The sequence below is a fragment of the Columba livia genome, chromosome 3, assembly GCF_036013475.1.
Source record: "Columba livia isolate bColLiv1 breed racing homer chromosome 3, bColLiv1.pat.W.v2, whole genome shotgun sequence".
Taxonomy (NCBI): domain Eukaryota; kingdom Metazoa; phylum Chordata; class Aves; order Columbiformes; family Columbidae; genus Columba; species Columba livia.
In genome coordinates this window covers 102,531,114-102,557,958 of record NC_088604.1, presented here as the reverse complement: position 1 = coordinate 102,557,958, position 26,845 = coordinate 102,531,114, and the positions used below count along the sequence as shown (strand labels likewise).

General features: G+C 41.3%; 1 protein-coding gene and 1 long non-coding RNA gene across 3 annotated transcripts; one reads left to right on the top strand and one right to left on the bottom strand.

The window, feature by feature from the left end:
* Positions 1–97: 97 nt before the first annotated feature.
* Positions 98–16,840, bottom strand: LOC135579132 (uncharacterized). Of its 2 annotated transcripts, XR_010471644.1 has the most exons (4): positions 16,679–16,840; positions 13,432–13,617; positions 4,778–4,879; positions 98–4,045 (listed from the first exon to the last, which is right to left on the bottom strand). It is a non-coding gene; the product is annotated as an uncharacterized LOC135579132 (long non-coding RNA). The 2 variants fall into 2 exon arrangements; XR_010471645.1 differs by lacking the exons at positions 13,432–13,617; positions 16,679–16,840 and adding an exon at positions 7,868–8,773.
* Positions 16,809–26,845, top strand: SDE2 (SDE2 telomere maintenance homolog). Its single transcript, XM_065058610.1, has 7 exons — positions 16,809–17,022; positions 17,922–18,039; positions 20,177–20,288; positions 20,812–20,981; positions 21,703–21,814; positions 22,443–22,851; positions 25,495–26,845. The coding sequence occupies exons 1-7, from the start codon at positions 16,912–16,914 to the stop codon at positions 25,708–25,710; spliced, it is 1,248 nt and encodes a 415-aa protein (XP_064914682.1). The 5' UTR covers positions 16,809–16,911; the 3' UTR covers positions 25,711–26,845.

The following is a 26,845-nucleotide window of genomic DNA, read 5'->3' as shown; positions in this document are numbered from 1 at the left end:
GCCCCGCCCGCCCGCCAATGGAGCACAATGGAGGGAAGGCTCGGCCCCGCCCCCTGACCCGCCCCCTCCCCTCGGCGCCCTGTGTACAAACACAAAAGACACGCCGCGCGCGCGAGGGGGGATTCCCTCCCCCGCCCCTCCCCGGCGGGGACAGAAGCGGGGACCGGAACGGAGGCTCCAGCCCCGCCGAGCCCGGCACCCGTCGCCCTCCCGCCCCGCCCGTAGCCCCCAGCGCCCCCCTAGCGCGTCTGGTCCCCCCCGCCGGTTGGGCGGCAGGAGCAACAGGGACCCGGAAAACAAGCCCCAGGGGAGGGGGCTGCCAGCAGCGGGCTGCGGGTGGGCCAGCGCTGCAGGGCGAGCCAGCTCCAGCTCCTACCCTCCCCAAAGTATAAAGCACCTCGTCGTCCCCCAGAGTCAGTCTGACTGGCTTTGGGTGGGGTTGTTTGGGTTTTGTTTGCTTTTGTTTTTATTTTGTTTGTTTTGGGGTTTTGTTATGTTTTGTTTGTGGTTTTTATTTTGGCTTTTTACATAGAAGTAACTCCAGAATTCTCGCCACAAACAGGGCTTGTCAAAGCTAACCCAGTGAGGATCTAACATGGGAGCCTCCTCTTCCTCACCCTGCAAAGTAAGAGCTGAAGGACAGGAGAGGATGGTCGAGGTCAGAAACAAACTGCAGTCACAACATGTTGTAAGGAAAACTGGAGGTTTGGGGAAGGAAAAGGAGTCTTGTGCCCTGTATCAGTGCTGTCAAACTATTTCAAGTCCTGAATGCAGCTATTAGAAAAGTGACTGTAAATTTAGCACTGTCATCACCAACAGATCCCATCCACTTGTATCAGCTGCCATGTTGTTTAATGAGAAAATTCACTCTTACTTTATTTTCTGTTAATGTCAGAAATGAAATGCCCCATGGGAAAGTAACCTCTGCTCTAATATGACTGAACAGTCACTTGCAGTTTTGTTAACTGCATTTCAGGTTCTGTACGCACGCAAACTGGTGCCACCATCTTGTCTGTCCTTTAGGTATGAGAAGGAGCTGTACTCGATTTGCAAAATCTTTCTTATGGATGACGATGTAATGCAGTTTTGTGCAGAGGCACAGCTGCCTCCAGCAGTAGAAGCAGTTTAGCCATGTGATTGGAGTAATTTGCTTGGGGCTAATCAAAACTGATGAGGAAAAGCGTTCTTGTGGACCGAACACCCTGCTAAAATAGATGTAGGCTGCTTTGGTACTCAAATAAATGAAATGGGCTGAACTACACAGGCTGGTGTAGATATATACCAGGCACACACCTCTGACCCTATGGTGAGCTTATGAGAGGCGACTCAGGAAAAATAAACTATAAAGGATTTTAGTTATGCTTACAGAAGAATTAGTGGAGTAATTTATCTGTTGATAGTATTTTATGAGAACAGCACCTTACTGGAGAGCCAGAAAGGGAACTCAGGGCTGTATAGTATTACACCATGGAGTATTTGTAAATAAACCCCAAAAGCCAGGCACTGAAATTGGCATCAATTCCCGACATAACACACGCGTCCCATAATGAGCAGCTGGAAAAGTTAAAAGCCGGCAGCACCAGTTTCCAGCTGCAAGAAGCTGCCCGGGGATTAACAATTCACAGATCATCCCTGTCAGCTTCAGCTCCGAACACGCTCGGACGGCAGGAGGAAGCCGCCGTGCTTTCCCCGCTTACTCCCCGCGTCCTTCTCCCTCCCTGGCTCGGCCGGTGGGACCGGGGCAAGGCGGGGCCGAGCCCGGGGCCACTTGCGGCGAGCCGGGTCCGGCGCGCCCGGCTGGCTGACGCGCGCCCCCGCCGCTGGCCCGGCGCCGCCATTGGCGGGAGCGCCTGGAATTCCATGACGTCGCGGGGGAGGCGGGGCGAGGGGCGGGGCCTGAGGACTGTCCTGGCCCCGGTGCTGCCCGCTCGGTCTCTTTCCCCCGCGGGGCGCCCGGAGGGAACCCAGGTGTTTTCCTGCGGGAAACAGGGGGCTGAGCAAGGCTGTGTCTCTGCTCTAGGACTCCACCGCTGCTGCCTGGCCTAGCGCTGGTAGTTCCGGCCGATTTAAAATGCTCAAGAAATGCGCAATCAGGAAAAACGTTTCCAGTATTACCAACTTCCGCACCCTCGTTTCGTCGTCGCTGATTAACGCCGTTAAAAACCTGCTTTTCCAGGGATATGGAAACATGTACAACCCTGGGGCAGCCCTTTAAGCTTTATCCCCAATGCGATTTTGTGCCAACACGCTGCTGGCCCAAAGCCTCAAAGACTCCAGACGTTCTGCTTTCCCCAGCAGCGCTGATAAGCCTTCGCTCCTCCTTGCCGAAGGCCTTTATCTCTGCAGACCACAGGGATCTTCCACCCGTCAGCGCCTGTAAGCGGCCACGAAGAAATCTAACCTAATGAGATTCCACCGGTTTAACCAACAATAACATGCCAAGGACAACTGCAGCACTTTGTGTGTACCCAGCGTTACCCCCACCGCCACTGTGAACATGTCCAGATCACTCTGGGAAAGAAGATTAGGGTGGAAAACAGCTGGTCCAGATCAGAGCCAGAGAAGACTCAAGCGATAATGGATAGAAAAGAAGAACATCCAAATCGGAAGCTGTCTGAGAGGTTTTTAGTGCCTTTCACAGCCCTTATTCAGCAAAAAAAGAAAGATTTCCACAGCTCATGCTCATTTTGGCTATTCAAGTAGCATACGCTTTCCATAATACATTTACCTTTCTCTTCTGGGGAAACACTTATCTTGACCAGGAGACTCTGGGCATTTTTTGTATCAGGCTGGATTAGTTGCAACTCATTGTATTAAGCTCAAAATACTGTTTCAGAATTGTTACTAGAAAATAAAATATTTTGGAGCAAAGGCCTCAATCTCAAGTCCTCCAAGTAGCCCCCAATCAGCTTCAAATGCTGGTATAAGGCACCAGCCCTGTTGGCCAAAGAGCTGACAGATCAACCCCGTAACATCACAGAGTGCACAAAGATCAACAAACAACTGCAGCAGCTGCTGCCCTTTGCAACAACACAGATTACAAACCCCAGAACACAACACAGTGGAGCAGATGAAGTGTGCCTTTTTAAAAGTTACCTGGACAAAGGAGAATAAGTGAGGCCAGTGTATGACTGGTTTTAAGCAACATTGCAGGCATCTGTCAGAAACATCCGAAAAAGATTTTCCACTACAAGAGACATTCACAGTTTACCAACAAACTCCAAATGGTCTCTGATCAAAGAATAAATACTTCTTTCCTATCCCCCCGAAAAAGCACAAACTAAAAATCCAAATGACTTAGTCTAGTTCCTACTCAACAAGCAGAGAAAGGTCCCCTCCTACTATCCTGAGGAAGTCTGGGTTGTTATTAATAGAATTATAGAATCATAGAATGTCTCGGGTTGGAAGGGACCCACCAGGATCATCGAGTCCAACTGCTGTCCCTGCAGATGATTGCATTTTATGCAAAAAGCTACTCAGACATTTCTGCAGGGGAAGGAGTGCAAAAACTTAGCTTTATTTTAGCTTTATTTATCTACAACAATCACTTGACCCCTACTTCGACGCGTCTCCTCCCAGACCCAACTCTCCCTTCCTGTTCTCCTTCAGATCCATCTCTCGTCTCTCACTCATTGATCCTCCAGCCACCCTTGGCATTCAAGCTCTGCATCCTCACTCCTGTTCCTCACCCCAGTTTGCAGCCTGCTGGACATTTTCTGATTTCATGTTCCCCACACACTCCATTCAATGAATTTGCTCAGGCAGTTTCATTTGTCATCGCCTTTCTCCTTGACCCTATCATCCCCATTTTTTATCCTTTTGACTTTCATGCCAAACCCCTCCCACCTTCCCCTTGTTTATCAGCTGGTCCCAGTCCCACACCTGCTGTGTGCCTTTCTGCAGCTCCCAGGCTGGACAGCCTTTCCCAGTCAGTTCCAGTCTTCATCCTTAACAGCCCAGTCCAGTGTTACTCCATCCTCACTCCAGTCCTGGCCAACCTGCCATCCAGTTTCTAACGTCAGCTGCTATACAGTTACAACTTCTCCTGGAAATTAAAGCAATATCCAAGTCCAAAATGCTGTTAATTTTTTTAAACTATCTTCATCTTAAGATGTATTTTGGCAGAATGAAAATATTTGTAACCCTAACATTGTATTAACAGCACATTTTGGTGCAGATGTAAATGTATTCCTAAATAATCATGTACATGAAAGGTAAAAATACACTATTTCCAGTGGTTTTACAAGGAAGTTACTAGAGTTAGCAATCATTGGCACTTAGGAAGGAAAGTACGAGTCATTTAAAATCTCAAAATGACTCACAATAATTTGATCTCTGTGTAGCTAGTTTTCTATTATTATTTAATTTGAAATTTTGTGTCATGAATTTGTGCCCATAGAAGTTACAGCATTGTAATAGCAGCCATTGTAACACACAGTTCTTTAATATGCGGGATTGCCTATTACACCACACAGTGCACGTATCTATCATTCGTATTATTTATACTCTCTGCTAATATATATGCAAAAAATACACCAGCCAAAACCAGCAGCTGTACAGTGCACTTATCTTCAGAGATTGGCACCTACTGGAAATACAGATAAGAAGTTGTATAGTAGTAGTAGAAACAGCATTTTCCTCCCTTTCATCTATTTTTATTGTGTCTTTTAACCATATATCTTGCTTTTTTCTGTTCTCTAAAATACTTCACATATATTAGATATTATGGCCCCACTGTTTAAAGAAAACTCTCAGACACATGTTTACTTCTACGCACCTCTCAAGCTCCATGGCCTTCAATGGAAGAAACATACTCTTAAATCTACACACGTGCCAAATTGTCTCCCTGAAGACTGATCCATGAGGAAAGTCCCCCTGCCTAAATAACAAGGAAAGAGTAAATGAAAAAAATATATTAATTCCTGGGTTCTTTAGAAAAGCTTAAAAGAGACAGCTACTTTAAAACGCAAAATTATCAGTCCTGTCAAAGGTACTACTTTTCACTATTTGAGCATCACATGTGCAGGGGATTCAGCACAATCTATTTTGGAGACAAACTGCATTTTTCTATTGTCTCATAACCCAAGAACAGTAAATCCATTTTGCTTTTTTTCCTCCAACCCTTTTTTTTTTTTAAATTTACAGTTTCAATGAAAAGTTTCTCCCAAAAGGAATTTCAAAGACAATGTTCTAAGAGAGTGCAAACAAGTCTACAATAGCACAGAGAATAAGATTCAGGATTCCTGAATTTTCCTTCTCTTTTTGGATTACCACTAATTTTTAGGAGGCTTGACAAGTTTGACTTGGCCTCCACCTTTGCGGTTGCTCTCTTACAAAAACTTATCAAGTTCCACTGTGTACATGTCTGCTTTTATATATGGACTCTGGGCTCTAATTCCCTATGTATCATCCAGGACTCTCTTATTATAATCTCATTTGTACTGCCTATTATTAACATACATGCACTGCTGGAACTCATCTCTCATCCTTCTAATGAGGTCCTACAGAACATGAAAGAGTAAATAACATTACATAAACCAGTGTTAGTTCTTTCTTTGCCACGGTCTAGTGAGTTTCTTCTGGTGGAAAGAGTGCTACACAAAAGCCTCTAAGAGCACCCTATAATGACATCCCAAAGCTCCACTCCTATTCCTATCTTCTTTACTTATTTGCTTGTTTATAATACCATTTTAAATATGTTTAATATTTTAGACTCCTTTGTGTGTGTATATATATGTATATATATATAAAGTCCATTGCCTTTTGAAGACTGGAGGTTAAAAGTATCTTTAATTGCCTGCTACATAGCTAAGAACAGTTCCAGGTACATAAGATGCATTGTAGCTGTATTATCACAATCTCCATTTTTTCTTATCAGCTTTGAGGGGCTCGTACACAACAGTTAATTATCTAAAGGTGGAAACGGCACTTGAAATGTCACATCCAAAAAGTAGTGTTCCTATTATACTGACACTATAAAGATCTTAAACAGAAATATAGGTAGCTTTTTAAACAGTCGTACTGAATTTTATATTATATTTTCATTTTGTATGTGCTTAATATTGGATAATTATATTCTCATTTGTTTCAATCTATGGGATGACAAGGGACACTAACAATAAAAACAGCACTACACGTTTACACAATCATGGACCTGCCCTTGTCAAGAGAACTTCAGCTTCTTATTGACTTCTCTAAGCTTATGCCTTTTCTTCTTCCATTTCTCAGGACAGCATTATACTATTTTTCTTAAGCAAATACTATTGGTTTGGAGTGCCCTAAAGGGTTAACTGAAACGGAGTCCTAGCACCAGATAGGGAATAGGGTACAACACATAATTGTGAGGTTATTGTACAGCCTTGCCGAAGACTAGAAATTATTTGATATGACAAGGAGTATCTGTGATTTTTAGATAAAATATGATCAAATGTCATAACGTATTTCAGAGATATGCTGTGAAATTTTAATTATAAAAATATATCTAAAGCATTGCTTTAAAGGACTGGTGGACAAGTATAAAGAAAAGGGAGTTAATTCTCTGTAATGAAAATACAAGATTTTGAAACTTACTGTACTGGCTTGAGTTACTTTACCTTGACAGACATATTTTAAGTTGACTTCTGCAAGATTTTCTGCAGTATAGGGAAGAGCAATTGTTCTGGGGAATATTTCTTTCTAAAGTTACAGTACGATAAAATTATTTAACTCATTTTAGCTCTCCTGTTCCTTCACACATGACTAAGTTATCATAACAACCTTTTCCATCTTTTCGAAGCATTGTATTGTGCTGTGGAAAGAACTGGATAGCCTGTGGGCTTCATCCTAATGGAGACTACAGTAAAATCTTTTATTTCCTAGTATTTCTGTGTTGATAGATTCATTAAAGCTGCCAAGGAGAAGCAACCAGCACAAGCTCTAATTGGTTCCCAAGTAAGATCTCTACTACTACAGTGATTTACTCAGAGCTCCTGTTGGAGGAGAATTTCAGCAAACTGATTTGGCCCAAGACTCACAGATGCTGGAAAATAAAACCCCTGCAGGCTTGCATTAGGAAGGGAAAAAAAAAAAGCGGCTCACACTTTTCCACCACCCATTAGGCTCACATTGGCCTCATTTTGCAGTGCTGTTGTTGTAAAGGATGTCTTTTCATGCACTGATGCAGTCTCTAGCCCTTGCTGACACTGCCTTGAAAGGTTCTATGAGCTACTATACTTGGCAGAACCGAAAGAGTAATATTATTTATTTCATTTCTTTGCTCAGTGGGGTAGTCTCATGAGATATGAATCTCTTCTTCATGATGGGCCTGGGGATAGCAGAGTGAAACTCAGCCATACTTTACTGAAATGCAAACAGCACAGACCACAGTACTTGGGCTCCAACTGCAAAGAGCAGGCCAAAATACCAGGTATAATGCTCAATATTACTTGAACAGTATTCTGCAGACTGGTTACTTTCAAAACAGATCTGCTACTTCCTTGTAAAAGCACAAGAGTAAGATTGTCTTGAAATGGCATTGATGCTTCACAAGCTTCATTCGTGAAAGTCTCATAAATGAAAATACTGTTCTGAGGTGTGACCCTAACCCAGTTGTGAAGTGCTCTGCCATATCCCATCTTTCTTAACAAGTGCTCCCAAATCTCAAAACCCACCTTCTGGAGAACTAGTCTCTTGAGAGACAGCAGAAAAGGGAAAGAGAAGATGGAGTGGCAGACAGTATATTTTTAAAGCGACAGCAAAGAACGTTAATTAAGTTATTTTCAGTCTTACAAGATTACAGAGTTTTAAGGTTTTTTAAAGAAATGAAAGCTTCCTATTTTCCCAACATTCTTCATAAGTCACACACTCTGCAGACTATACTTTACTGTACCACATTTTTAGATAATTTTTCTTCATTTCTCCTCCTCCTCTTCTCAAATTCACACCTCAATGTGAAAACTGCAGTTGCTGTTAAGAATAGTACTTAATATTAGTGCTGCTCATTAGTTCCCTAGTGCTTAAAAACTTATGTAACACAATTCACATTTAAGCCTTCTAAAGAATAACTAATTTGCCCTGACTACTCATCGTTGAGTATCTACAATCCCAGCTGAAAATAAAAGGATTCACAGGTATTTACCATTTCTGAAAATTTGGCCTAGTATGCCTTTGACTACATACCCAAATATGGGCACTCCAATTAGAGGCTATTTTTTAAAAAATCCTTTAAAAATACCCATATACCTGCCTTCATGTCACAAAGAAGATGGTGTTAGAGCAAGAATTAGAAATAGTTCCTGGCTCCTAAACATGTTCTGGTCACACATGTCTTGTGATAGAGAAGGGAGCAGAAGAAAGAGTGCAAAGGAACGATGTGGCAATAGGTAGCTCCTTCCAATCAAACAATGCCTGCCAGGTGTCACTCTCTTTGCGGGTGCTGCAAAGCTGCTTTCACGGCGCCCAGCTGCTTTAAAGCAGTCCAGAGATCCCTGGTGTAGAGAAGAATTTGTCAGGCAGCACCCATTCTTCATATACCACTTTTACGTCTTTGCCAGTTGCTGACAAAATTCCATCTTAAGTTTTACAGTGAGTTTGGGGAGTTTTAGTAAAAGCCCCAAATCCCTGCAGACAGGTGATGACATCTAAATCTCATCTTTTGGTTTTGAATTCTAAAGAAAGCATCAGGCAGTTGTGCTTGCAGAGACGAGCTTGGTCCCCTGGCAGCTCAAAACCCACCAAAACAAACAAGCAAGTAACAGAAGGCAAATGAGAATGCACAATTTACCATGTGCTAATGTTGCATGATTCTGGCAAACCTTGTGTTCTGTGGGGACTCACTACAAGCTTTGTACGCTAAGTCCTGGCACTATCCTGTTTCCCTGCAAGTAAGACAGAGTCTTATATTACTTTGTGCTCCAAAAGATGCGTTAGGGCTCATTTTCAAGGGATGTCTTATTTTTCCATGAATTACAATCTACATTTATTCTTGAACAAAAAAATAACATCTATTCAAATATAGTCATGTCATCACACTCTGGAACATCATCATAACTCTCCAAACCCTGAACTCCATTGTGAATCTCTTGTGACTCTATTTCCTTACAACCGTTGGCCCCAATTTCTCATGTCTAGCAATAGCGCTTTCCTTAAATGAGCACCTCTTGCCCATGTAGCCTGCTCGTAGCACATTGGCAACGCAACTATCAGTTGTCTGTCAGGTGTCTGCTTTTCTTGGTGAAGGGTCTATCTATCCTGCTGCATTCTATTGCCAATTAATTTTACTTTTTTACATGTGTAGCTGCCTGGACACTATTTAAATTGACTTTTTAAATGAACTGTAACTAGGGTTTATATTTGGAGTAGGGCTTATATTTTGAGCATCCTCAAAAATCCTGAAAAATCATGCTAGGGCTTATTTTTGGGGTAGGTCTTCTTTTTGGGGCAATAGGGTACTACATAAAGCATATGAGTGATATGTTAAAATACAAGTCGCAATCGAGGCAACTAAAGTGGAGAACATCAGTTGGGTTTAACAGGGACTGCAGAACAAGGATCTCAAGTCAGAGGCAGAAAAGCAGCACCACTTGAAACCTCAGCAACAAAGTGCAGGAGAGGTTACCAGCCCATTTCCCCTAGGCTACAAGGTTTTCGAGCCCAGATCCCACGCTGGCACTCTGTCTCACATCCAACAGAGAGGCTGCTCTTGTGTAGGACAAATCCCCACTGTGAGAGGGAGTATTTTACCAGGTGATAGTGAAGTTGACATTACATGCTTCATCACATCTTGAAGTTACACCCTGCAGCCTAGCCCTGACCCACAATGGACAGTGAGCATTCCTGGGAGCCACTGTAACTTCCCACCTGCAAAAAGCACACAGCACCCTTCTCCCTTGGCTCGCTGAAGAATGAGCTGGCTGCCTGGCAGTCCTAAATTTTGGCATGTGGCTCAGAGGGCCAGGAAGACTGGCCACGCCACATCTGCAATATGTAAGATTCCTGGTTATGAGAACCACAAGATCACTTGTAGAGGTGAAGTGCTGCCCACACAAAACATGCAGTGGACATACCTCCGTGCCATGCCCAGCTCTGCAGATGCGAGACATGGTTCAAGGTTTCCCCTGACAAACTGTTCCTGTAATGTCCTGCTACACAGAACAACAGGAGAAAAACAAAAAACAAAACACCTACCGTCAACAAGAGTTTTCCAACTGTGACTTTCACGCACTAGCAACACTTATTCATAGACTCTGCTTTGAGAAATAAGCAATCTGACATATTCTGACACCGACATCACTTCTAGGCCAAAGCCCAAGTCAGACAGGAACACGGAGGAACAAATGCACAGCTGTATCATTGTCATGTTGCTAATATTCAGATATAACCATGTGAGGACATGTTTTTTCCAGGCTTCACATACATATGACTTAAGAAAGTTCTCAAGGGGCCGTATCACAAATTCCTCATAGATGACGAATAATTACCTCCATTTTGGAAAGGATTAGAAGAAAAGCTGGAGGGGAGCTCAAAATACAACAGTGACATCCCTTCAACATCATACTAACAATTTAATTTTAATTGCATGGGTGCGAAAAGATGTTGTATAAAAAAATTGGCAAACTATTCCAATATTGAGCCAACAAGAAGCTACATATGTCTGTAATGTTATGATGTCAATATTCTCTAACTTGAACTTACTGTGTAAAACCAAAAAAAACCCCAAGCATTTTTCTTAAAAATTATTTGCATGGTTTCTTTTAAAGAGAAACAAATAAACACCTGCATACATTATTATGCATTTAGGTCTTCTTTAAGCTAGCAGAACATTCCTGACACAAGGAGATTAATATTACTAGTGCAATGATGTTGTTTGAATGTTAAGTGGGGCTCATAATGATCCAATTCAAAGGAAGCCATGTGAAACTCAGCACCCAAAGACTGAGGCCTCTCTACATGATGGGCTGGATCCTTAAGACTTTTCTCCCTCAAGCCAATGGAGCTTTGAAAATTTACACTAGCCGAGGATCTTACTAATAACATTTTATCAAGGGACGAATGAATCAATGACATGATCTGCTTTAAACAGGACTTAAGAACACCTACAATGTGCCACAGATGTTAATCATGCTGAACATAACCAAAAGTGAGGGTTTGCCCACTTGAGGCACTCTGCTTTAAATTTGTCTTTTTAGACCTGTCCAGTTTGCTCTCCCTTTTGTTGCTGTCCTCATTTTCTCCTTCAGTTCCCCTGTAGAATCTCCCCAGGTAAACTGAAAGTAAGCAGATGTGGGTGGGGTAATGTAATTTGGGAGCTCCTCCCAACTACTGGAAGTGCAACTTCAGTTTTAGCAAGGAACATTTCCAAATCAACATTCATCTTAGTTGAAAAACAAAAGAGGATATATATATATTTTTTTTTTTAATTTTCTTTTTATTATTATTGTTTTTTCTTTCCCCCTCTTCAGCTGATCATTTCAAGAAGATTACAACTTACTTTGGTCTAGGAGCTTCAGATTATTGCAAATAGCATCACAATTGTATAAAAAGCTCACACTGCAAGGGCGTGTAAGCTTCACTCTCCTGTTTCTCAAAAACTTTAAGGCGTAGGGCTCTGACAGATAACAGAGATCTACCACATACATAATATACATCTTGTACCGTATGCTCACTCTTAGCTTTGGATTTTTGTGAAGCTGCCAAACATTCAAATGCCAATTGAGAAACTAGAATCCAGGTCTTACACAGATATTAAGTAATTCAGCACAGTGTCTCTGCAAGCTATAATTAAAAGCAGTTAGCTTCATTACAGGGAGAGCAAAAGTAAAGAGGCAGAGGCCTATTTTTGGTATTGTTTCCTTATAAAATATACTATACGCTACAACTAACCCATTCACCGCTCTCTGACTGTATTCAGTGAAAATTAATCAGAACAGACCAAATCTAAGCACTAAGGCTAGCAAATCAGAGGAGACACAAGGTTAAGGAAATCTTAGAATCTGAAGTATTCACTTCTGCAGTATTACCTGGGTGTCTAATTAGCCGATTCATCTCAAATTCTTACTGCCAAATTTAAAATTATTATTAACACTAACAAGGCTGACTGTGATTATGATACCTAAGGTCAAACAAAAAGGGATCTTATTTTCTCAGGTTCAATACATATATATGAGCAAAACAATAGCTGTTCCTTCCCCCAAAGGACTCACAGTTCAAGGAACAACTCATAGACAAGAGAAGGGATGAGGGATGCCACTTAAAATATGAAACAGTTGTGTATGTTCCTTTTAGAATATTGGAAGTGTGCAGAGATACTAACAAAGGTAAATTTTATCCACTGAAGTAACATCAAGAATTTGAAAACATGTCTTTTAAGTGGGGCTTTTCCATCTGCTGGACAGTTGTTCATGTACTATCATGTATATGGAGACTGGCTCATCTGGAAATATTTTCTTTTACATCTTAATAGTATCTCAACATGTAAGTTGCAGATAAAGGACTCATAGTTCATCCACCCATAGAATGAAGACAAAGATATTAAGCACAACAAAGGGACTAATGTGAGGGCAAAACCAGTTTTACAGCATTTAAAAATCTTGATTATGTCTAAGTATATGCATTATTGCCAACAGTTGGCTATAAGAAGAATAAAATACATTTATTCATCACGGACTTGTTAGGAGATTGATATCTATCCATTCACTGTGAGACAACAAGTACATTTAACAGTAGCTAGTGTATTAATACAAGGGTAGTATAAGTAACGTAACATTTGTATTTCTGCTCCCCCTGCTCCCAGCCCAGTATCAGGTATCTTAACACACTGCCTCTACTCATTGCACTGATGACACAGAAACTGAAGCAGATGACTATTGACATTTGGCAGGAAGCTGCACTTGCAAATATCAACTTAGATTCATTACGGCTAATTACATTTTTGTCAAACAGTATGATGTCATAGTCTCTGAAGTAAAAAATGTTCCCTCATGTCATACAATATCTTAATTATTTTCCTAAAAACATACACACAAAGGTTTCTTTTCATCATCTCCTGATCCTCCACGCAAAAATAATATGAAAGTGCGCAATACATTTAAGTCTTGCGAATATATTATCTGCAACTTACATGTTGGGAGACCATTAAGATGCAAAAGAAAGTATTTCCAGATGAGCCAGTCTCCATATCTATGACAGCACATGAATGACTGTCTAGCAGACAGAAAACCCCCTCTTAAAAGACATGTTTCCAAATTCTTGAAGTGACTTCAGTGGGCAAAATTTACCTTTGTTAATATCTCTGCACACTTCGAATATGCTAAAAGGAACATACACAACTGTTTCATATTTTAAGTGGTATCTTTCATCCCTTCTCTTGCCTATGTCTAGGAAGATTTTTAGAAGTGAGGAACATTGAATTCTTATCGGAGCAACTTTTGACCCATCCTTTGTCAACCTGGGTACCTTGTGAACAGCTGGGTTTGTGTTCCTCACTCCCAGAGGCATCTTTCATGTGCAGATTAGAATTCCAGGGCCAATGAGTATCTTACGCCTCCTCTCAGTACAGAGTCTTGCATAACGTGATCTTGCTCTTGACAGACCGTTATTGAGCACTATAAAGCACTCCTACTAGTATTAAAATGGAATATACTGGAGGAAACAATAAGAATGAATGAATGAATGAGTGAATTAACAAATAACAGCATTATGACAGTTACACATCTGATTGTTCCAGATATTGTAAAAACTCTGTTCTATGTTAAATCAAATAACAGATTTTAAGCAGAAAATAGTCTAGTCTGACATACTGCATATTACAGGCCACAGAACCACACCCAATAACTCAGGCATCACATGCACGGATATCATAATGAAATAATAAAAGGATCGTTAGTCTCTTCTCTTAAATTACGTCAAGATACCAAGAAGTTTTAAATTCCAGTCTTGGTCCTTCCAAAAGTGGTATAACCAGTTTGCCCGAGTGTCACTATTTAAAAAGTCAGAGTACTTACTTATCCCGCAAGGATGCGGTCAGGTTTAATTATGTCCTTAAAATCATTTCTAAATGAAAAGTGGCAATCATGATTTATTAATTAAGTCTAAAACACCACTGCAGAATCAGCGACTGATCATTGTTTTATCAAGAGAATAATATTTCTAATAAAACAAATTTCAAATGGTAAATTATAATAGCCTTTTTGGCTTTAGCGTTTTTTTGTGAGGGGCAAGGCAGTAGACTTTTGATGAGTTCTAGGAAGAGAAATGTAATCAAGAACAAGGGACAGAGGAACACTCACCCACTGACATTAACGTGGCACCAGCTAAACAGCATTGCATAAATCATGAGGATGGGGACTATCTATCTAGCACTGCTGCAGGACCAAGCTGAAAGAAAACTACTCCTCTAGGCTATTAGGTGTCACCTGCTTGTAGCCTGACTATGCACAAGGATCTGCATAAGTCACCTAGATACAGCCACCCAGATACGGCCACCTAGAACCGACAGAGTGTGGCATTCGTAGCCCAAAACGAAGGTGGCAACGTATCTGCAAAGGGCCTGATTTACGTCAGAATGACTCCACTGCTGTCAGGTCTGCTGCTCACAGGTGTATCGCAGCTTTGGCCTGTATGTGCAGGCAGAATCCAGGTGTCAGAGTCATGACAGGCAGCTGTCATTGGCACACACCTCCTCTCAGGGTGCACTGGGCCCTCTTTTTTGGTCCACTTTTCCCTGTGATGTGTTAGCTAAGATACTCCCCACTGGGAAATTATAATTCCATTGGTGCTCACCAGGGCCAGGAATTCATCAGCGCGGATATAAGAGTAGTTTGAAACATTCGGAAAATAATTACACTGACTCAGCCCATTCACTGGACAGTCCTGCGGCCCAACTCCTCCCTGGACAACTCCGCCCGTACTGACAAGCTCCACATCCTCAGTGCCAACGGCTGGAGCTTCAGGGGAGGAAATGAATCATGCCCTCAGAATGCAACTGAAATCCCACAGACCTAAGAAAATACTCATTCATCTGCATATGTATATGTGCATGCTTCGTATATTCCAATTATGTTTCAATCAGATACTGCAGATGAATGAAAATACCCCAAATCTAGTGGAATTTAACAGCAGGTAGCATTCCGCAGATACGGCATGTGATTATAAATTAAACAAGCAGTACCACGTGACTTAAAATACAACCGAATTTGGGCCTGATCCAGCACAAAATAACCACAGCTTTTCCAGGCTACACAGACATCAGTCAGGTTTGAATGGTTGCACTGTGGCATCATGATACATAATTCAGAAACATCAACTTGTTATAGAAAGTAAAGTCAATAAGGGACTGTCTAAACTGGGTCAAAATGCTTTGTGAAAATATTTTAGCTGAAATTAATATAGCACAAGAAAGGGTGAGCAAAGTTTGATTTGTGAGTTGGCCAAGACAAGCCCATGGGGAGATCCCCGTAATTAAATTATTACTAATTTGTTTACATTTGCAAGTGAAGTCCGCACTTCTGGGTCAAGTCACCTCTATGCCCCTTTGTTTCCCTGCTTCCTCCTTGTTACCACATTGACTTAAGATGGCCAGGAATGAGGGCTACCCCTCCGTGCTCACACCGGCCTGGCCAAGCAGCACAGCAATTCTGCAAGCAAAAAGGGTGCAACAGCCACAGCACCAAACTTTCCAGAACAGCCAAGCAGCTAAGACATGAGCCCCGTCTTTTTAAAGCAGCGTTGATACCTAAGGCCTGAATTTAGCCACATGCTCTGATATATGTGTCTATCTCGCTTGCTAACATGGTATTTTCAGGGTGCCACAGGCCACCCTGGCAGGGGAGCTCCCCTTGGGTGGGGGCAGATTATGCCATGAGCAACAAATCTCGTCCATGCTGCTGCTAAACAAAAAGGCACCGCAGGTAACACTGTGATTTGGAAACACAGTGACGGGTGTATTGCACCGCAGATCTCGGGGAGGGGGGGCAGCCCAACCACGTCTTCGCTGGTGTTTGCCGAAGTTCCCAGCAGAGACAGCTGGTAGCGACCCACAGAATCACAGAATTTTAGGGATTGGAATGAACCTGGAAAGATCATCCAGTCCAATCCCCCTGCCGGAGCAGGAACACCCAGATGAGGTTACACAGGAAGGTGTCCAGGTGGGTTTTGAATGTCTGCAGAGAAGGAGACTCCACAACCTCCCTGGGCAGCCTGTTCCAGTGCTCTGGCACCCTCACTGTGAAGAAGTTTCTTCTCATATTTAAGCGGAACCTCCTGTGTTACAGTTTATACCCATTACCCCTTGTCCTATCACTGGTTGTCACCGAGAAGAGCCTTGGCTCCATCCTTGTGACACTCAACCTTTGCACCCCTTCAGTGCCCTCAGCTGGATGGTTATGTTGAAGACATAGAGGGGGTTTGAAGCCACCACTATTGAATGCAATAGTTACAGTGACTGGGTCACCACCAAGCCTCTGTGTGTGCCCTCTTCTGGAGAGCCAGAGGTGTACATTTTCTCCTAACCAGTGCTCCAGTCCCTGAGGAAAATCTTTCCTTTGAGGGTAGCAGACCCCTGGAACAGGCTGCCCAGGGAAGTTGTGGAGTCTCCTTCTCTGGAGACATTCAAAACCTGCCTGGGCAAGTTCCTGTGTGATCTGCTGTGGGTGAACCTGCTTTAGCAGGTGGGTTGGACTGGATGATCTCCAGAGGTCCTTACAGGAAAATGGCGCCATATTTGATCGGACAATTTAACAGCTGCACGTTTCCGGAGTGGGGGGGGAGGGGGGCGGAGGCCTGGAGGCCGTTGCGGCTTTCCGCCTCAGCGGCCTCCCCCCACGCCCCGTGCTCCTCCTCCGCCCCGTGCTCCTCCTCCCCCCTCCCGGCCGTTATTGGCTCGCTGTCGTCACAGGCGCGTGCGCGGCGGCCATTGGCGGCGTCTGAGGGGAAACGATGGCGCTGCTGGTGCGTGACCCGCTGGATTCCCGGGCGCGGCTCCTGCCGCTCCCCTCCGGCGGCGACGGCTCGGTGCGCGGCCTTCTCCGCGATCGCGCCCGGGCGCTGGTGAGTGGAGGGGGGGAGCGGGGGAAGCGGTTGCGGGGCTGCGGTGGCGGGGTGAGGTTGCCGGTACCGGCTGGCAGGCCGCGGGGCTGCCCGGGCCCGCTCCCCGGCCTCGTTGCGGTGCTGAGGCGGCTGGCGGGATGTCGCGATGGCGGGCGTGCTTCTTCGCGTTGCGGTCGCTTAGCTGAGCAGGAGGGTTTGTCACGAGAGTCCTATAGTCTCTCAGATACACGTATAAATACGTAAAGGGTGAGTGTCGTGAGGATGGAGCCAGGCTCTTCTCAGCGGCAACCGATGGCAGGGCAAGGGGCAGCGGGTGCAAACTGGAACACAGGAGGTTCCACTTAAATATGAGAAGAAACTTCTTCTCAGTGAGGGTGCCAGAGCACTGGAACAGGCTGCCCAGGGAGGTTGTGGAGTCTCCTTCTCTGGAGACATTCAAAACCCACCTGGACACCTTCCTGTGTAACCTCATCTGGGTGTTCCTGCTCCGGCAGGGGGATTGGACTGGATGATCTTTCCGGGTCCATTCCAATCCTTAACATTCTGTGATATATATTGAAGAGATCAGTCTTGAATTCTTTACAGTCCAAAAATGTGAGTTTGTTTTTGCTCCCTTTTTTTTTTTTTTTTTTTAATATAGAGTATTTGAACACCTAGTGTAGATTTTCTCACAGCACGGCTTTTCCCCATTCATATTTACCAGCTGATTTTAGTCTGTGTTTAATCCTTCACTAAACAAGCATTTAAGTACCACAGAGAATGCTTATGCTTTTAACATCATCTGGTTTGCTTCCCCTCTGTCCCTACAGTAAGGAAGGAAACGCTGCTCCTTAATGATTTGTTTTGTCAGAATGCTGCTTTTTCAGTCAATCATATGGTTCAATTTTGCTCTGTTTTAGAATATTCCTGAAGAGAGTTTGTACGTGAAATGTAATGGACGACTGGTTAATGATGAAGATGTATTGCAGAATGGAGCTGTTTATAGTCTGGAACCAAGACTTTGTGGTGGAAAAGGAGGTTTGTTGCTTAACTGCTTGTTATTGATTAGATTCTTAGGTTAAAAAAACTTCTATTATACCATAGTCTGTACTGATAGCGGCAGTGCTCATCTGTTAGTAGATCTCTTGTAATGTGGATGACTGTGGTATAATGTCTGAGAGCTGAAACCAAAGTCTATGTGTAAAGGTAAGAATTGGCCAGGGAAGCAGCAGTTCAGCTAACAGCTTTGCTGTCAAAGCCCTTCTGTGCATCCTTGGTCAGCTTAGTTCTACTAGCAGAAGTCTGTATCATGCATCAAAGTGACTTCAGAGTTGAAATTGTGTTTAAAAGCACCAAGCTTCAAGGCCTCCTCAGTTTCATTCATGGTCATGTAGGACAAATATTCCAGGTCCAAATAGTCTGCTATTTGAGTATGTTATATGACCTAATTGATTTTTGTCTTGTCTTATTTTAAAAAGCATATAAATGCCACAATCTCAGTGGCCTAAGAACTAAATAATTCGGTTTAAACTAGACTCCTTATGTTGACAAAATATTTTAACCGTGTTACGGAAGATGTATATTAACTATATAAAGTGATACAGCCGCTGCCAACATGGGCATTCCCTAAAATGGCACATAATGGATGAGGCAAGTTTAGCAGAGTGTTTGAGTGTAATTGGAGTCACTGTGTTTGCTTTTTGAATCCAGTTCTCAGAATTTTCCAGCTGGTGAGCTGAAGTGCTGAATAATTGTGCAGCCTTGTGTCAGACTGCAGCAACTTACTTTGCCTTTTTCAGTTGTAGATACAACTGGAAATAATTATTGTTGTTATGGCTTATGAGGTATTGAGGTTTCTTTACGTGTCCTAAAGTAGCGTATATGGTATAAATTCATAGTATAGGATGCTTCTTTCTCAGCTATTGTCTATCAGCTTCAGTTATCCTGGGATGACACAGGATATGTGTTCTGTGACTCACTCTGAGATACTGAGGTGCCATTGGGGTCAGTTTAAAATTGTTCTTTAACAATTCTGTCTGCTTTCTAAAGTCTGGCTTTTGTTTTGACTTTATAACTTAAATGCATGATAAAAACAGGCAAACAAACACATGTCAGAACATACTGTATGATCTAGAAGGGATACAGACTGTGCAGGCTTACAAGAGAATTGAACATTTTATTATCAGACCTAATTCAGCTCCTGTGACCTTAATGAACCTATTGCTGTTAATTTTTGGGACTGTGCCTGGCTAGGTGAAGCAGCGAGGTTTGCATTCTTCAGAAAGTAAAATTCAGTAGCATGTTTCACGAGCTACAGAAATTCTCCTCTCCAATGGCAGCAATTGGTTTTATTAGTTGAACATAATATGCGTTCTGCCTCATGTTACAGCACACTGTCTGGATTTGCTACTGTTTGTAGCGTCCCTTAAAGATTTGTTCAGCTTCTAGTTAAAAACCAGTGTTTGGCACTTTCAAATTGCTTGAAGGATTATATTAATATTAAATCACATTGTGCTTCTTTGAGGTAGTTAAAAAGTGTCTTTTCTCTGTAGACAACATAAGGTAGGACCGAAGGAAAGAAATTAGTGGTCTTGCCTATGACTAATTAGTGCTGAGGAGTATATGGAAATCTGTTTTGGGGTGCTTTCCAGCATAACCTTATACATCATTATCATCTTGGTGAAGTGGCTAAGGCTGTCTCCTAAAAAAATTATTTTCTTTGTCTTGTCAGATTTTTAAAAGGGGATTTGAGTTTGGTAGGGGCTTAAGGGGGAGGTGTATATATCTTGGCTAAATTAGAAAGGACCCAAAATGTTATCTTGAGATGAAAAAGGTTTCAAACCATTTTGCTGAGGAATCCAGAAACAGACTTCCATGTGAGAAGCACTGCACAGTTTCTAGTAAATTGAGTCCATCTGGTGTGATATCAGGAGTACAAAAATGAGATGAGTGGTAAACACTGAATACTTTTTTTCACTCAGTGTTTCAGCATTTCACTCCATTACAGTTCTCTGACATGTTGCAACTTTTAACTTGCCCTTTATTTCAGTTGCATTGAGGGAGAAGAAAGTGTTGAATTAACCGTATTAATTTTCCCTAACTGATTCTTTTGTTGTGTATTAGCTCATCTCCACTTGTTTCTGTTTAGCTAATTCTCTATTACTTTTTTTCTCAGGGTTTGGCTCTATGCTGCGAGCACTTGGTGCTCAGATTGAAAAGACGACAAACAGAGAGGCTTGCCGAGATCTCAGTGGAAGGAGACTTCGAGATGTCAATCATGAAAAAGCGTAAGGCATTTTCTTCAAAGCTAGAATTACAAAATAAACTGACTGTAGTTTACTGTTAACAAAAGAGGTCAAATGACAGGCAGTTGTACCAATGAAATTTTATTTTGCATACTAGAAAGAGTGAAAGTGAGATCTTAAGCACAGACTGGGGGTCTTCTGACTATAATTATGTTACTGCAAAATAGATGTGATTGTATTTCTGCCTACTTCTGAGAGACTGTTCAGCACATCTTGGTTTTCTCATCTGAAATTCTCACAGTTCTTTTCTCTGAAGCTGCGAGACTGAAATTGGGGATATACAATCTCACTGCTGTTCCTGGCTTCCAAACCAAACTTTACTCTCTTTGCTCTAGCAGCATCTCTGTATATTCCTTCAGTAATTCCCCTGTGTGTTATTAGTTGTCTTTTCCCATTGTCTCCTATCCGAACAGGTGGTAGAAGCATTCAGTAGTTGCAAAGCAGCAAACTGATATTACGTGAAATGCTGGGAGTGCTCTCATTTTCATGGTTCTGTCACCTGCAGGATGGCTGAATGGGTGAAGCAGCAAGCAGAACGGGAAGCAGAAAAAGAGCAGAGGCGCTTGGAAAGGCTGCAGCGGAAACTTGCGGAGCCAAAGCACAGTTTCACAAATCCAGACTACCTGCAGCAGTGTCATGAAATGGCTGAGCGACTAGAAGATTCAGTCCTTAAAGGTATTGCAGTTTAACCTAACTTTCTCTCCTCCAAAAATAAGGCAAACTATAAGTCCCTTTAGCCTCACTCCAGTAGGAAAAAATAAATTAAAAAAAAAAACAAACCAAACCCTGACAGGAACTTAGTTGAATGAAATTCTAAATTCTGGTAGTATTTGTTGCACTTAATTTTTCCTCTTTGGCTGCTGTTTCTCTTAAATTGCATTGAACAGCGTAACACAGATAACTTCATCTTTCTGTGCTATAGTGTCATAGTAAAAGCAAAATTCTGTGAAGATAGTGTTGCTAGTTCAGCTATAAGAATTACATAATTTTCAGTGAAATCATAAAATATGAAAAGGTCTTATGTAAAAACTAGAAATTTAAACCAACTACAAAATACCTTGTTTTACTCACTGTTCTTTGTAGTTATTTTATTTATCCACAGATTGTTTCCTTGCTGGCAGCTTGGTGGTGAAACTTGAAGCTGGATGGGACGTAGAATCTGAGAGTTTAGTTCAGGAATCTAATTTTTATGAACTCTGTGCCTTATTAAAGCAGTGTAGGAGAGCTTTTGCTGCTGCTGAGTTTATTTTGAAACTTTGAGTTTACATAAATGTGCAACAATAGTAATTATTTTCAGTTAGTGTTTTAAATTGCATCTGAAATTAAAACTTAAGTAGAATTTACAACATGTATGAATTATGTACTAATGAAGTAGACTTCTAACTTTGTTTTGAAGGATTGCAGGCTACTTCAAGCAAAATAGTGTCACCAGAAAGTGGCGATAGTCGGAAGCGTCCAGGTGAATCTGGAAAGAATGGAACGAAACCTCGAAAAAGAAAGTGCTTTTGGTAAGCATTATGCCTTGTTTTTATACTCAAGTATTAAGCCTTGAACAGGATGAAACGTTAAGTACATACAAGTAAGCAACATCTTATTTGTGATGTAGACTTAAATAGGAATAAGTACATCGAACTGATTAAATTGGAGAACTGGAAGTAAATGTTGCTGTGTTAATATAATTCTGTCCCAGCTGGAGCAGATATACTTTATTTACAGAACTAGGTACCGTCCCACCCTGAACTTTCTAATACGGTTATATTCTATTATCTCTCATTGTCCTTTTTTTTGTTAATGATTTAAACCTACATTGAATTAAAAAAAAAAAAAAATCCTGGCATTTTTCAGCTAACATAATATGAAATAGAAGCCTTAATGATTCCAGTGGTGTTTGGAGTAGCAGTAGGTAGCACACATTTCTGTACTGGGAATGCTTCAAAAAGGTGCCTGTTTGGGGGGAATGTTCAATATTACCAGCTCTTCCATGTACTAAACTATCCTAAATAGCTGCTATAGTAGTTCACTGCAGCTCTCTGAAGTGAGTTTCAGAAAGAGAAGTGTGATAATCAAAATATTAAAAAAAAAAAAAAAAAAGTGTAAGTGTATGAGTATTCATTAGTAATGTACTGATTGTGCCAGGCTGGGACTTGAAGGATTGGATGATCGTGACAGTTCTGATTGTGAGGATGACAGTGAAGATGACTCCCCTCATACATCTGATGGAAGTTGTCCATCAGGCAGCAAATCTAATGAAAATGCTGGAAATCCAAATGAATGCTCAAGTAGCTCTGTGGATTCTGTAGAGGATGGTCCAGCTACCAGTGCAAATGAGAAACCACCAGAGCAGCCAGAAGGTACTGGAAGAAATGTGCAAGGAGAAACACATGCAGGTGGGCAAACTGAAATTTCAGCTGATGAAAACAGTGAAGTGACAAAGCCTTTGAAGGAAGAGGCCCAAGGAAAGAGTGAGGTAACCCAGGCTCTGAAAGAAGAGGAACAAGGAAATGTTTCTTCTAAAGCACAAGAAACAAACCAGTTACAGAGCACAGTAAGTATGAAGCAGTACAAAATGTGATATATCTTTTCTGCTGCTTTTACTCAATCACTTTTCCCTTTCTGGATTGCAGAAAAGAGGAGGGGATTTGTATCCTATGACTTCAATGCATTAGATGTAAATGCTTGAATTAGAATCATAGTCTCCATAACAAGCTAAGAGAATCTCTGGAGTTTGATTCAGAGCACAAAAAATCCCAAGGTTAAAAGGAAAAGCAGCTTAACTAAAGATGCATTGTACAACTTAGGAAAATGGAATGTAGCAAGTTAATAGAAACTGCAGCCAAAGAAGGCTCTTGGTTGACAGTGTCTCCATGGAGAAAGTTGAATTATAGTACAGTAGCATTGTCTTGAAAGATGCTAAGTAGAACGGGTCAAGGAAGAGCTTTAGAAGGTTAAGATTTTAATATTGTAGAGTTTCTACTAAGATGCAGTTGCCCTTCTCTGTCTAGTATTGTCTTTCCTGAGATCCATGTTTCCCCTTGGGGTTTTTTGGTTGTGGGTTTTTGGTTTTTTTCCCCCCTTGTACATAAATAGATACATTCTGGATCCAAAATTCTTTACTGGGGGGTCGAGGGGAAGGAAAATAAAACCCTTTTGTAGAAAGATGCTTACCAATACTTTTAGAGACATTACCAAACACTGTCGGATTTTACCAATCTTATTGATAACATAATTTGACCGTAATATTTATAATTGATGTCAACGTTTAAATTATAAAAGATGTTCCAAGTAGATGTCCCCTAAGCCATTCAGCTGCTTTGTCTTTCTTAGTCTCTATTACAAAAAGACTTGAGTCTAATTCACAGAGAGCCCTAGTAGTCAGGTGCAAACTTCAGTTCTTCTCCCACTGAAGTGATGAAAGCCTAACTAATATTTGACAGTAAAAGGTGCCAATACTTGTGCTTCATTGCCCCTTGTATAATATTACTTTTAAATTTGGGGGGCTTTAATGTATCTAGGCTTAATTCTAGCAGTGAAACAAAATGTGGAGTTTTTTTGGGGCCAGGGAGTTGCTTGGCTTTTTCTGTCTTGTTTCAGCTTGAGCAGAAAGTCTACCATCGGTTGCCACTGCCAATGACTGAATTATTATCAAAAAGTTTAATACAGTCAAATGGAAAAAAAAACAAGGATATAATCTGATAACCTAGAACTTTTTCATCTACTATACTATTAGAGCTGGCAAATTTTAAACAGGATGTTTACCATTCTTCACCGTTTACCTTTTGCTCTATTCCTAGAACAGGAAACTCCACCAATGCTGTGGCAGATTGTTATTGCAGGTGGAGATATTTTTATATTAATAGTAGTCCTTCATGGATTTTTTTTAAGTAGGATGAGAATAATGAGGCAACCAGTCTGTTTTTATATGCTTGGTGGGACAAAGGTTATAATTCTGCTAGCATTAATTGTATTTGCGGAGTTCATAATGAAGCGGTCTCATTCCTAGTGGTAGTATTACTTGCTCTGAAGTCCCTTTAACTCCAGCATGATACAACTGATGTGTGTGTTAAGTATTGAATGAAACAGGCTTGGATTTTTGTGTCCTTTTTAGTGTGTAAATGTTTGATGTTAGTGTTTAGTGTGTTAGTAAATTCCGGCATTTGAATTATCCAGTCTTTGTCCGTGTTCTTTTGTGGACAAGACCCTGGGCTTGGACTAGACAATATATAGAGGTCCCTTTCATTCTCAGTTATGCTCCAAATGTACTAATTTCCTTTTAAGATGAAATTTTAGTCCATTTTCTTGTGGCAGGATGAGATGTGAACTTGTTTTTTTTTGTTAATCTTACTAAAAGACAGTGCTTTTATATCTTTCTGTAATTACAGTGTAACTACCTTAGAAATAACGATTCATGCACCTTCCTGCTCCTGCTGGGGGCATATTGGCTATATTCTACATTTGGCTAAAAAGGGGCTGTTAGACTTGCTGTGCCTCTGGAAGCAAAGGCTAAGCTACTGAACTGCTAGGTGAGATGATGGGCTGTTGTTTTTAATTCCACTTTCTTGAGAGTACTTAACTTCCCTGGGGCTGAAACAAATGCCGGCTATTTTGTTTCTAGAGGAATAGGATTAAATACTTTTTTTTTTTAACTTTATTGGCATTCCTCTATTGCAAGTAGAATGTGTTCATTCTAGTGGAATGATTTTTAAAGTTCAGCAGTGTTTATATAATTTAAAATGACTGGTGCTTCTGTCTTGGAGGCTGTGTACATTGCAAGTCTAAGCACATCTGCAGCTTGTCTGGACATGCAAGCCTTTAGCTAGCAGAGGCACTGCAAGGAGTAGAATTGTGGCGGCAGAGTTGGACACTGGGTACAAAGCTCACCTGGGCATGCACGCCCCACTCTTGGATGTGTTATATCTGCTAAGATTTGCATGTTTTACAATTAGGCTGCCAGGTAGCTTCAATTTGCTTGTACATGATGCAATAATACTTTACCTGGGTAGCATAAGTACTGCTAATAATGAGAATATCCAACATATACACAGACATTTATTAACTTTATTAAGTAATTAGGAGTTTAAGATAATCCTAATTGAAGGTTTTCTGTAAAGTGAAACGTTGTGTCTATACTTGTTCTTGCCCCAAGTCAGGAAGCAAATAACAGTCTGATGGCATGTTTTTCTCTTTGCAGGAGGTGGAACCAATAGACCTGCTGGCATTCAACTCTGCTGCTGAAATGGAAGCCCTGGGTTTAGACAGACTGAAGATGGAATTGATGTCATTAGGACTGAAATGTGGAGGAACTTTGAAGGAAAGAGCAGCAAGGCTTTTTTCAGTGAGAGGTCTATCTAAAGACCAGATTGATTCTGCCTTATTTGCTAAGCCTGCTAAAGGAAAAAAAAAGTGACATTTTAAACACAATTTTTTAATGTTTCAATTTTTCTTATTCTGTTGTTATCCTGTACAGCCACATAGAGTTCTTTGGCATCTCTGGATGGTCTCTTGTTTCTGTTCTTAAGGAAGTTTGATTAACGTAGCACGGAGTAAGTCACTAGATAGCAAGTTAGTTACGTATTCAATATTAAAGGAATGAAACTGCTATCTTTTGATAAACTTTACAAATAGCTATAACTTTTGATACAATGGGTAGAAGAAACTTCCTGTTTATGAAAAGAAATAGCCTGAATGTTTTCTGGAAAACGGTTGTGACACTGTCATGTTTTTTAAGAAAAATAGCAATCCTTTCTCAGTTTTATGTTGAATCTCCTTAAGTGTGTGTTCCAGTTAGCACAGTTACAACTGTCAAATGAGAAACACTGAATTATGATCCAGGCTTAAAAGCTAAAGTACTTTTATATAAAAACAAGATTTTTATATGTGTATGGTCAGCATAATTAAATACACTCTTCTGTGAGTTTCTGTGAGATGTCAAGTGTCAGTACAATATAAATTATGAATGTGTGTAAGTATTTTTTTAGAAGAAATTAAATAGTGGTATTTACTTACTTGGCTCTCAAATTATCTGAGGGAAAAGACAGATCAAATCTTTAAGAAATTAAGAATGAAGTATGCTTGCTGGTTCCTGAAGGCTAGTAAGATACAGAGTGGTCATCTGAAGCTGAATGGGAAACTTAGGATTTTTTTTTGTGTTTTTTTGTGTGGTTTTTTTTGTGTTTTTTTTTTTTTTTTTTTGTGTGTGTTTTTTTTTTGTTTGTGTTTTTTCTTTTTTTCCATGGTAAAAGTAATGGGATTGTCTCCCAATGACTTTAAATATCTGCAGTGCTGGTCCTTTATCCTAGCACAGTGTTTGTAGCTTCTGTGCCAGGTGTTACCCTGTGGGGTGCTGAGGGCACCTTGCTGGAAGGGCAGCCTGTTTGCGTGACCGCAGGCGCAGCTGCCACGTCTCTGGTCTGAGAGGCTTTTAAAAAGTGTGTTGGACTTCAGATTTTACCACTGTATGCTGGAGAATATTATGTTTATGGTCTGCTTATCATTTTTTCTTGGAGAGATGCTTGAAAAATTAAAAATCACGTCTCCTGTTC

Excerpts from the sequence above, each read along its gene's own strand:
- SDE2 (XM_065058610.1), top strand. The coding sequence starts at position 16,912 with ATGGCGCTGCTGGTGCGTGACCCGCTGGATTCCCGGGCGCGGCTCCTG. Across the intron at positions 20,289-20,811 it reads GATGTCAATCATGAAAAAGC|GATGGCTGAATGGGTGAAGC; the intron begins GTAAGGCATTTT and ends TGTCACCTGCAG. Across the intron at positions 21,815-22,442 it reads CGAAAAAGAAAGTGCTTTTG|GCTGGGACTTGAAGGATTGG; the intron begins GTAAGCATTATG and ends TGATTGTGCCAG.